Genomic DNA, 12,291 nt, shown 5'->3' on the forward strand with positions numbered 1-12,291 from the left:
AAAGAGAGAAGGTAAGAGTGATATCCTGTTTCTGCTATTTTTTTCAAACACCAATGTATCATAAATGTCATTAAAGTCCATTTAACTGTAGAAATTAGCAAAGAAAATTATTTTGATTACTCACATATTTCCTACATTCTTAATAGTTTATATGAAGAATAGCAGGGGGAGGGAAGGAAACAAGGGAAAGAAGAAGGCAGGGGTTAAGGAAAAGGAAGGGAAGGAGGAAGAAGGTAACTACTCTAAGTTTGACACAAGGTGAGCTGCCTTTTCATTTGAGTTAATACTTTACTGTTGATGTGACTTTTAGATATCTTTTGTAGGATTTTTAAAAGGCAAGGATTTCAATGGGAAGAAGTACAAAAGAAAGTGAAAGTATGTACGCTTCTCCTGAATATTTTAAATATTATTTTTCAATTTACAGTAATAATTTAAGATTGTGTGTCTAAGTAATTAAGAGAACAAGGACCCAGGTTCAACCCTCAATACTAGGAAAAATTGAATGTAGTTGTTTTTTTTAATTAAAAATTGCATCAGAGAAAATTAACAACAACAGCAAAAAGAAAAATTTGAGAAGGTGTTTATGTTCATTAACTAGAAGACAATCCCTAAGTTATTGATATGACAAACAATCAAATAAAAATTAACTTATTTATAAAACTTTCAATATAAAAATATACACTATAAAATTAATTTTAACAAAGAATAAATAATTGCTCAAATATATAATTTGTAAATTTATTATAATAATATTTTGTAAAAATTTGCACATTCATGGAATGAAGGGAGATTTTTGAATGACACTATTCCTGAAGAGACATGATAAGAACAAACACCTATTCACACCAATTAGGGAACCAACCACAGATCAAAGTATGGATACCACAAAAATTCAACTTGATGAACAAATAAAATATTATTGGGATTACGAGAATAGGAGTGAGGGGCTACTTAAAGGAACATACATGACTCAAAGACAGCTGTATCACCACAGTCTCCCTCCTCCCACAGCACAGGAGACATCCCATGAAAGCTGAAAACCTGGAGCTGACTGTGCAACTTAACAGACATATTGCTAACTTGGAAAGTGAGTCTTTCAGGCATCCAGATCATCTCAGCCTGCTCTGGATGGCTTGGGGGTTCTCTCTCTCGTCCAGGTGGTTTTACTGTTCCGAACTTCTTCTAGGCAATTCAGCCTGTCTGAGAATGTGTTTCATCAGTCTAGCCTGCTAATATAGGCTTGGGGAAGGAAAGGCTTACAGAAACTGCTCAGCTTCATGGACTTCCTAAAACCTTTCAGTTGTTAACTTTCTGAGCTTTAGGAGCAGTCTGCAGAATAGAACATTAGACATCCCCCTTTTTATTAATTTTCTCTCCAAAATGGGAGGTTTTTATCTCAGAGAAATTGCTGCACAACACAGATCTATATTTCATTTTATTTCCTGGTTTTACATATGAGTTCATGGCTCATCTCAGACATTTCTATCCAATACATTGACTAGTGCAATTAAAGCAAGTTATCGAAACCACAAAAGAACCAGTGGTTTTCGCCTCTATTTCCTTAGCAGATAGTACTTGCACAGTAATAGTTGTTGTGTCTTTTCATTACTCAGTACTATTTATTTCTAAAAACATTTCAAATAATAAAAGCCAAAACCACAGAATGTTGAAAGTGAGCCTCAGGTAAGAAATGCGACACTACTACAAAGACACGCATTTGAAGTCTTTCTGGACTCAGACATGGCTCACTGTTTTTTTTTGTTTGTTTGTTTGTTTGTTTGTTTGTTTGTTTCAAGCAGTCTAAAGATGGTTCCAAAGTAAACCATACATCATGAGTGACTGTCTCATCTATAATGTGCCAAACTGTGTTTCAGATTTAAAAATAGCATACTAGTCGGACATGGTAATTAGTTATGCCTGTAATCCCAGCACTCTGAGAGGCAAAGGCGGGCCAGTCTCTGTGAGTTTGAGGCCATCCTGGTCCGCAAAGTGAGTCCAGGACAGCTAAGGCTACACAGATAAACTCTATCTTGAAGAAAACAAAAACAAAAACAAAAACAAACAAACAAACAAAAAAACAGTGAAAATAGCATACCACGATCAATACAATATTCAACAGTGTCTTTACTTTAGAATAAACTATTATAGTAGAAGTGATCCTGTTAGCAGTAAGCAATGTTCCTGACTGCCATCCACAGCCATCAGAGATGCTGAGTGTCTGTTCACTGAGGCAAGAAGGAAGACATCAGCATAGCTGAGCACCATCTTAGACCCTCAACTGAACAAAAAGAATTATAAATTATCCATGTAGAGTCAAAAGGTTCAGATCTATGTCTACTGTTGGGGCTGGGCCAGTATCTTCATTGCTTTCATATATCTTCTTTACAAAAACAAGGATAGTAGTTTGGATCTGTTTGTGAAGGCTTTAGGGAAGAGTAAAAGAATTTATACAGTAAGAGGGTTGGAATTTTCTTGACATAGGATAATTACATCCTAAATATATCTGTATTTTAAAATCTAGTAAACATGGCTGAAGAGATGGCTTAATGATTAAGAGTACTTGTTTTTGCAAAGAAATGGGGTTCAATTTCCAGCACCCACATAGTGCCTTACAACCATCTGTAACTTCATTCCCTGGGGATCTGATGACCTCTTCTGAGCTCCATGGGCCCCAGGAATGTACACCTACATACACACAGGCATAACATTCATAGACATACAATAAAATAAATAAATCTAAAAATTAATTTAGAATATCTAGCAATCAGTAGACATGTTAGCAATAACACCAAAAAATATTATTATGTAAAATTTCCAGGACTGCTTTAAATGGATGGATTTATAAATACATCATGTTACTTCACCTGTACATGCACTTAAATACTTAAAAGGTAATATATTTCACATGGCAATTGGACAGATTGGAAGCATCTTTCCTGAGAGAATGCCCCAAGGCTTAAGGGAAAGTTTTCTTTTGCATGACTGTACTGACTAGTTTTATGTCAGCTTCACACAGCTAGAGTCATCAGAGAGGATGGCGCCTCAGTTAAGAAAATGCCTCCATAGGATCCATTTTCTTAATTAGTAATCAATGGGAAAGAGCACAGCACATTGTGGGTGGGGCCACCTTTAGGCTGGTGGTCCTGTGTTCTATGAGAAAGCAGGCTGAGCAAGCCACAGGGAGCAAGCCAGTAAGCAGCATCCTTCTGTGGCCTCCTCACCAGCTCCTGCTTCCAGGTTAGGGGCCTTCCTGAGTTCCTGTCCTGACTTCCTTCAGTGATAAACAGTTATATGGAAGTGTAAGCCAAATAAACCCTTTCCTCTCCAATTTCCTTTGGTCATGATGTTTCATCACAGTGATAGTAACCCAAACTAGGAGAATGACCAAGTGCCTCTCTCTTTATTCAACAGAAACGTGGTCTGCTTTCCTGCAGGTCAGCATTTCTGAGGTTTGGGTTTGTTTGTAACTCATAGCCCTCACAAGCCTCGCCTTAAATGCAGGCATGCATCAGAATTTGTGCACACTTTCACAAAAATGCCAGCCCTAACATTCCAGCTCAGAAACTAGGATTCTTCCTGGCTTGGATAGCAGCCATTGTTCCACTGAGCTGAACAGTTTACATTATTATGGAGATAATGATTACATTATGTTGTTGCCATGTTCTGTCCTTCTACCTAATTATTTTAGATAGCATTAATATGAAGAAGAAAATGAGTACCAAAGTAAAATGCACCATGTGCAGCCATATGTGTGTGTGTGTGTGTGTGTGTGTGTGTGTGTGTGTGGTTTTCCTCTAGCAATCTGGAATCCCTAAAGAGCAATGGCCTTCTAAGGTGGTAGAGGCAACTAGACAGCCATGATTCTCAACCTCAGAGTCCAGCATTCTGTCTCAAACAAGCCTAAGAGAATCTCTTTACTTCCTCTTTATATCAACCAGTACACACCTGTTTTTAAAAACAGGGTGAGAGATGAGACTATGACATAGTGAGATATTTATTATCCAAAAATCAAATTAAATTACATTATTCATTCATACACAAATTTTACACACTTTCCTTTACTTATACATAGAAAAACTGCTATCAACGGTCAAATCTGACAACCTTAAAGGAGCACCCTTAGTAAAGTATTTGAGGATATAAAATCAAATTTTATTTTTTATTAGGTTTAAAGCAGAATTCATCTTCCATGTAGGAAAGATCCTGATTTCTTGGTCTTTTAAGTTAAGTTGTTTTTTTTTGGGGGGGAGGGGTGGAGTTTCTTCTCTTGCATAGACATTTGCTGAATTGCCTAAAATATCACCTTCCTATTAGGCAACTGATGTATAATAAGTTACATTTAAATAAATACTGGCATGACATCAATTTAACTTGGGAGCTGAAACTGCATTTCAAGGAATAAGTAAGATCTCCGCAGTCCTCTGTCAGAGCTTCATCCAGACAGCTCATTTCCGTAGCCTAATCAACATCAAGTAGGGAGAAGCACCCTCAGTCTTCAATTCGCTGTAGGAAAGACAACATAAATTATCAAAGTGGAACAAGGTATAGTCTAGTAATGCGATGGCTAGACCATCATTATCTAAGGATAGGCCTAGTTAGGCAGTCCTCAAGTGCTACCATACTGCAAAGTCTGACCTAAGAGGCAGCCACTAATGTCTCTATTCTGATGGACTTCCCCATGGGGTATAGTAAAATCATGCAGGGAAGGCATTTATCATCAATAATTTCATATAGGTTGAGTCGGGCAAGAGTGAGGCAGAAGTGGGGAGGGCAGAAGGGGGAGGGCAGAGAGTTGGTGACTTTCCACTGGGTGGAACTATGCAACAGAGCAAACTGAAGATGAGAACATTCAAAACATCTGTTTCAGTTCTGTGGATTCTTCAAGCCTGAACCTCCTCCCTTACCATGAGAGTCTAGTATTAAAAACTATGCACATATGTATATATGCATATATGTACACATCTATATATGGATGCATGTGTTTTGTAACAAGATGGAGTGTTATATCAAACATATCACCTCCTGTATTCAGCATAAGAAACAGCTCTATGCTGTTTAGGGACTAAAAATCCTGTGTGTACATAGTGACATTCAGGATAGAACAAGGTCTTGTGGGAAATATGATCGATTTATTCAGACAAATTTTAACTGTTCTCTCTCTCAAATTATAATTTCATTGTATATTGGAAAAGTCCAGGCTTCACTTACCAAACCATGTAGCAATGACATTCTTAAAGCAGCTAGCCAACTCAGTTTTGAAAATGCACAACAGAATTTATGCCCTTAACGCTGGAGCTTTTGTGCTTGAAAGAACACAAAATGTCCAGTTTCAACACTTCGGTTAGGAAGTCCCTCTTAGTTGAATTTTTCTAATTCATGGAAAGAAAACAAACTCTTTAACAGTATAATTTTGAGCTGTCAATTAATTGCAGGTCAAAGGCACCACCAAAGGAATCATTGTTCCCAGCATGCCTCCCCTGTACCAGGCGGGTGTGCAGCACTCAATGCAGCATCACTGTAAATAAGCACCTCTAGCACTTCCTCCACAACCCCCCTCTGGCTCTGTTTCCTATGCATGACGCTCACCAAGTTCTAGGAAACACTTGTGCAAAGCAGGAAACAGAACACCGACCACACTCCCTTCTTCAGGAAAGCTTGCTTTCTCTTTAAGACCCTCTAGGGCTTAGCTTTTTTTTTTTTCTTTTTAGAAGTTGCAATGCTAGTGACCAACAAGTTGAGAATTTCGCACCTGGAGATCTGAGGACTTGATTCAAAATGGCTTCATCTCTACTCCCTAATTATGCACATCATTAGCAAACTGAATCATTGTTGCTAGGAGTTTTAGAGACGAATCTGTCTGAATTCCTAGACTAATGTTAATCATAGCAAGTCTGATTTTCCACCTCAGGCCTGTGCCCAAGAGTCTCTGAAAATGAGATTCTTCCCTGTAGGGACCAGACAGTGGAATTCAAAAGCAGCTAGAACAGGAAGTTTTTAATCACTCTTTAAATGATTCATGTAATTACAGGCTATGCTTTCTCTTAAGTGATCATTTCCTAAAGCTTATGGAAATGAGATTTAAGTTCAGATTCAAATTCTGATTTAGCCAACAACAATAAATATCATGCACAAGGAAATCTGTCTGGTTTTGAGCATCATTTTGATTGCTTCCTTGGGTCATTATCACTGCTTGAAATCATCCATTGGTAACTGGTAGTTGTTGACGTTACGTGTTCCTAGTAGTACCGAAAATGAAAAGAAAGAGGAGGACCCAGTGATTTCCTGGGAATATTTACAATCTATTTGATTGAGAGCTGACATGAAAATTCTCGTAAGAACTAACAACTCATGATTGAAACATCCATTAATGGCACAAAGAACGGAGCAGCTGAGGAAGAAGGAGAATAGAGGAAAATTATGGGTAACAATTGAAGAAAGTTCTGAAGTTTGGGCTTGGTTTAAGGCAAAGAAGAGAGAAAGATATACAAGCACGTGCTTTTATTTAGTTGGCACTAGTATATCCAACCATTAGTATTCAGTAAATAATAATATGGACTGTTCCGAACAGTATTTGGGTGATAGGTGGTGAGGTAGTTAATCTTCATCATCAACCAGATGGGTTTTGAATCACCTAGGAGACTCACCTAGGGGCTTCTGCACAGAATGTAAGGTGGAAGATGGAACTGAATGGGAAAGGCCTTACCTTGTAGAGACAGCCTTAGATACTGATGTCCTAGGAGTTTCTGTCCAATGTGCCACCTTGGTTTTCAGTTCTTTATTCTAAAATTAGAAGCCATAAGGCACAGAGATCAGACAGCACTTTCACATATTGCCTCCATCCTTCACGCTTCTGCTCTACTCCCAGCTGCCTCACGCCTGGAGAGTGAGTTTATTGTGGTTATTTTATTAGAACCAAGAAGCACAATATGCCCACGTGCCTTGAAAAGTACATAATGTAGCAAGGGGTTAAAATATAATACCCTGAGATTCAGCCTTCGAACTACTTAAGTTTACAAATATTCCTTTTCATGGGCAAATAAAAATATTCCTAGTGATACAGATGATACTGACTACATAATTATCTTTTTGATACATCCTGCTGATTATAAAGGTTATAAAAACAGGTACAATCTCTTCTTCGTTGTTCATGCTGTCTTCATCTTCAACTTTCTTCTTAAAGGTTTATACTCTTCATGTCCACACTCCTAGTAAAGATACCAGTCCTGACTCACTTTTATAAGTTACTATAAGAAACAGAAACATATACTCATATTTCAAATTTCTTGGTAGATTAATATTATATGATTATATAAGTCTGGGAGAAAATACAACATTTGGCAGCAGATAAGGGAAGATGTTCCCAGGTACAAATTCCAGTATAGTCAGTTGCCACCTATGTGATGTCATTTGGCTTGCTTATCTTTCTAATTTTGTCATCTACATAATAGATACCATAACAGACTTAAAACGAGGTAAAGATATATAAATTACTCATTCAGACAATGTCTACCACAGATGTTAAGACTTATAGACAGAATAGTTATTATTCCAGTCTACATAGCATTTTTATCATGAAAATTTGAGGATCCATTATGCTACACAACTGTCATGGTATATTTGTTATATTTTTTCTATATTCTAAAAAAAATAACTGAAACAAACAATCCCAGTGAGACAGGCAGATGGTGGTGTAATCATTTCACATATCTCAAGTGAAACTTTAAAAAGTCAGTCATCACCCATGTTGAGTTCCAAGTTGGCTGTAATAACAGGTCAGAGGTCATTAAATCTAAGATTTTTCTAAGCCATACACATCTACAGAATTAAACCCTATATAGGGAGGTAATACCTTTCCAAGATGCCATAAGCTATCAAACAAAAATCCAGTTCCAGGTAAAGGTTACCTCTTTTCCAGCTATTGATCAGTAATATACCATAAATCACCAAAATTTTACAGACCATTGCTGTTGTTCCTGATTACTCTCCAGAATTTGATAGTAAGACCCTATTGTTGAAGACACCACATAGCTGAGTCAGAACATGAAAAGAATCTAACTAGTGCTGACCTGGAAGTTTCATTCCTCCTGGTACTCTGTACTCTATTAAGGAAGAAAACAAATCAAGATTTTCCCTGGATATGAACCTTCAGCTACAATAACAACTGACTTGACAAGACATGCTCATTGGTATAGTAGTGGTATAATTGTTATGGAAACAACCAATCATCTTCTGGTTGGATTTAGAGTCTACTCCACAAGACAAAACTCATGTCTAGCACTGTTAACTGAGCCAAGACACCTTGGGTAGGTAGGTCATAGGCCCCAAAGGAAAATATACTATATTACTCTACTAAATAAACATAGTATTGAACTTCTCCTTTGTCATTATATCCATAGATTAGTACAGTCTTCATCAAAGAAACTTTTTTTTTTTTTGCAACAGGTGGTAATTAAAGAAGATTCCTAATTGGTCAAAGTGCAGCCAATAAGAGTCTGTGGACTGTTCAGTCCTAAATGGGACATCTATCTCATACCTCTTCCCCATGGCACAGGGATCATCATAAAAAAAGGATGTGGAAAGATTGTAAGAGCAAGAGGTAGTGAAGGACTGCTATGTAACAGTGCTTTCTAGACAGGGAAGGGACACTGTACGTATGAACTCAGTAGCTATGACTCTGTGCACAAGGCCTTCATAAGATCAAGCCAGTTAAACTCCCAACATGAACGGGAAACACTCATAAAGTTCCACATCCAGCTGAGGAGCTATTGACCACTGGTGACTGTCAGGAGAAGGATTTCCTCAGTTTTCTTTAGGGATGTGACCCTAGACATCTTGCTCATGCTTCTATGGACGGTCCCACAGTCATGTACATACCGATAGCACCAAGCAGAGTCAGTGGGTTTAAGCCAGAGACAGGAAGTTGGTAGAGGAAAGTGGGAGGGAGTATTGGAAGAGCTGGAGAAGAGGAAGTGGGAGTGGATTCGTCAGAACATATCGAGTGCAGGTATAATTTTAAAGTGTCTTGTACATAGCTGGGTGAAATGATGATAGCAGAGGTTGTTGTTCTCAAGTCATGTGATTAAGTTTAAAGACTTTTTCTGAGATGGTACATAAAGATTCAGAACAGCCACTAGTTTGGAGAACGCCAACACCAAAATGCAAAGTTTTAAGAAACAGACATTAAAGTTTTGATAGAAGTTAGAAAATTAATAAATGCCTAGCATGCAAGACATTGGTCAGGTATTTTCTTTGCAATACTTCTCTTCATATGACTGACTCAGCCTTAGGCAATGAATTATGAATTAAAAGATTCTGCATAACATACAGCACAAATTATATAAAGTTAATACAGATTGTTTTTTATTAACAGAATAAGACTATATAAACTCCAATTGACCAAGTAGCTGCTTTGGGTAAACCACAGGCAGTGAATGCAGCTCTCAAACTCAGCTGTGGTCTGCGGGCAGGCTGTTTGACTCCACGGCCTGTTTTCTTTTTCCTCCAAGACATTATTTTTCTCTATGACTACAAAATTTAGCTCATCCTTCTTACTTTGCAAGTGAATAAACAGTGATTACAAGAGGTACAGATATTTAGGGGTGTCTGGGGAGAATCCAGGTATGGTAAAAATGTAAATGGAAAAAAAAATCAACAGTCACAACAGTCAACTGAACTAGCTAGCCATTGATATTGAACCTCTACCCTACCCACCCCAGTAATCCAGTACCTGTCACATGTACAACAATAATCCAATTCCAGGGGTATATGAAGAAGCCCAAGAAAGCATTGGAATATTCTCTTTCAATATGTAGGATGCACTATTATCATTAAAGTGACAGCAAAGATAAAATAAAAACAATTATGTCATAAAATAATAATTAACAGATAATTACAGAAAAGATATAAACTAAATTAGAGGGACCAAAATAATTTAGGCCATTCAATACACATAGATATTGAACCTGAACCTTAAAGACAAAATGAAATGGGTGAAGTAGAAAAAGGAAAAAACAAAAACAAAAACAAAAAAACACACGGCTGTAGTTCCTACCATGTAAACCTGGTGTCATCAAGATCACCTGGGAACTTGAGGGCGCTTCAAAATCTCCATTATCTGAGGAGATCCAGAATCAGAACCCAGATGCCTGCTGGTGATGTACCAAAAACTCAACAGGTCCTTTAAGGGTGGGTCAGTTTTAAAAAGTAGTAGACTGAGAGTGAATTGCTGTCTCCAGCCTGTACTAGGACTGTGAGAAGAACTTTAAGATGGAAGATGGGACCAGCATCACTGGACACTCTTTTATTGTAGTATTGCAAGAGTTAAGCATGTATATCTCATCCAGAAAAATATTCTTCAGATATGACAAAATGATAATAAACATTGTCCTCCTATTATGAGACAAGTTTAATGCATGCACACAGTGAGGGCAGGCTCACATCTTAGGCCATGCATGTGACCGAGAAAAGTCCTTCTGTTCAGAACTTCTTATGTGATGAAGCAGTTGAAAACACCGTGACACGCTGACAACTTTGATTGGAGTAAAAATATACTGTGATTGAACAATTATGCTGAAGCTGTTTGGATTTTCTCCCAAACAAACTCTTACTTGTTCAAGTTGGGTCTCAAACGCAAGCAGGAGATTTGGCCAAGCTTCAACTTAAATGCGGAATTGTTTCATCCATTCTTAGTTTCCATTCCTAACCTTTTCTCTTTTTTTTTTTCTCTAAGACAACCATATACCTAAGTTTTCATTAATCATCCATATTACTAAACTACAAACCACTGATCAGACTATGTTTAACATTATTATGACTCTACCCTATAGCAGTTCATTGACATGGTGTTCTGATAGAGCATAATTTTTGCATAATTAATTTTTTATTGGCACATTGCAAGAATTGTATTTTATAAAAGCAATGATGATTTTCTAAAGTAGACTAATCTTTAATATTTAGAAGATACAGTGATTTCTGAGGGCATACTTCCCCAAGAGAAGATCATTGGGAAGGTAGAAATGAATGGAACAGAAAGTGAATGTCAGAACTATAAATTAAGGTGATGAATGACATGGAATGGTAGAAAAAAAGAAAATTATTTAGTTTGTGTTGAACAGATTATTTTTTTCTGATAATATTTAAAAGGCTGAAGGGAATGCTTTTAAATTAGAGTTTATAAGTCAATTTTATCACCCAATTAGATGGAGGGAACAAACACCCAGATGGAAAGAAAATAAAACCACATGGAAAAACTTCTTTTATGACCTGACGATCTATAATAAAATCCAGTGGATTTAATATATTAACTTTGGCAATGGCTAAAACACACAATTAGGTAAGTTTAATGTAACTTCATGTCTTTTGTTCTTTTTTAAATATGTTTATTCATTTTTATTTTTTGTATATGAATGGTTTGCTTATATGCATGTCTGTGCTACACTTTCATGCCTGCTGTTCTCTGAGGGCAGAGAAGGTCATCCACTCCCGGAACTGGAGTTATGGACAGTTGGTGGATACTATATGATTATGGGGAGTCACACCCAAGTCCTCTGCAAGAACAAGTGTTCTTAACCACTGAGTCATTTTTCCAGTCCTGACTATTCACTTCGAATCACTAACTACACATTTTTATATGATTTTATACATGTTAGTATACGTATACCTACACGTATATTTATCTGATCACCTATGTGGATACTGGAGTAGGCCATATGCTCTAAAGTCAAGTACACTCAATTGTAGTGACTGCCATTTGCTGAGTGTGGAATTTTGGATGAAAATGGCCCCCATACACTAATATTGAATGTTTATTTTCTAGCTGATAGGCTACTGAGGAAGGAAAGGACGAGTGGCCTTTTTGGAAGAGGTGTGTCACTGGGGGTGGACTTTGAGTTGTCAAAAGCTCAGGCCAGGCCAGGCCTCACTCTGCCCTTTGCCTGCAGATCAGGGCGTAAGCTCTCACCCACTGTTCTACCATTCCAGCCTTCCTGCCTTCCACCACAGTTCCCGTGGTGACGAATATGAACTAATTATGTAAGCAAGTTCAATGCTTTCTTTTTAAAGCTGGTCATGGTGTCTCTTCACACTACAACAGTAATTAAGACACGGAGCAACTTTAAACAAATTTCTTATCTTCTCTGAATTTCATGTCATCATTTCCAAAATGCAATTATAAAAAAAAATAATAACTTTCTCTTGGAGTAGCTTTGATAATTGAACATACACAAAGTCCTGAGTTCTATTCCAAGGAGCTAATAAATCTTAGACAGGCCTATAATTTCAACACTCGTGGGG

General features: G+C 37.3%; 1 protein-coding gene across 10 annotated transcripts in view; it reads right to left on the bottom strand.

Annotated features, from left to right (window-relative positions):
• Window positions 1-717: 717 nt before the first annotated feature.
• The window catches only part of Ccdc68 (coiled-coil domain containing 68), a 44,894-nt gene continuing 33,320 nt past the window's right edge, over window positions 718-12,291 (bottom strand). For all 10 annotated transcript variants that reach the window (XM_060377088.1, XM_060377092.1, XM_060377083.1 and 7 more), the window contains 2 exons: window positions 6,704-6,780; window positions 718-4,503 (listed from right to left, as the gene is read on the bottom strand). In XM_060377088.1, the coding sequence (XP_060233071.1) occupies window positions 4,446-4,503; window positions 6,704-6,780 (135 nt within the window). In that variant the 3' untranslated portion in view covers window positions 718-4,445. The remainder of the gene's footprint in view (window positions 4,504-6,703; window positions 6,781-12,291) is intronic.

This window comes from Meriones unguiculatus, chromosome 2 (assembly GCF_030254825.1).
Source record: "Meriones unguiculatus strain TT.TT164.6M chromosome 2, Bangor_MerUng_6.1, whole genome shotgun sequence".
Taxonomy (NCBI): domain Eukaryota; kingdom Metazoa; phylum Chordata; class Mammalia; order Rodentia; family Muridae; genus Meriones; species Meriones unguiculatus.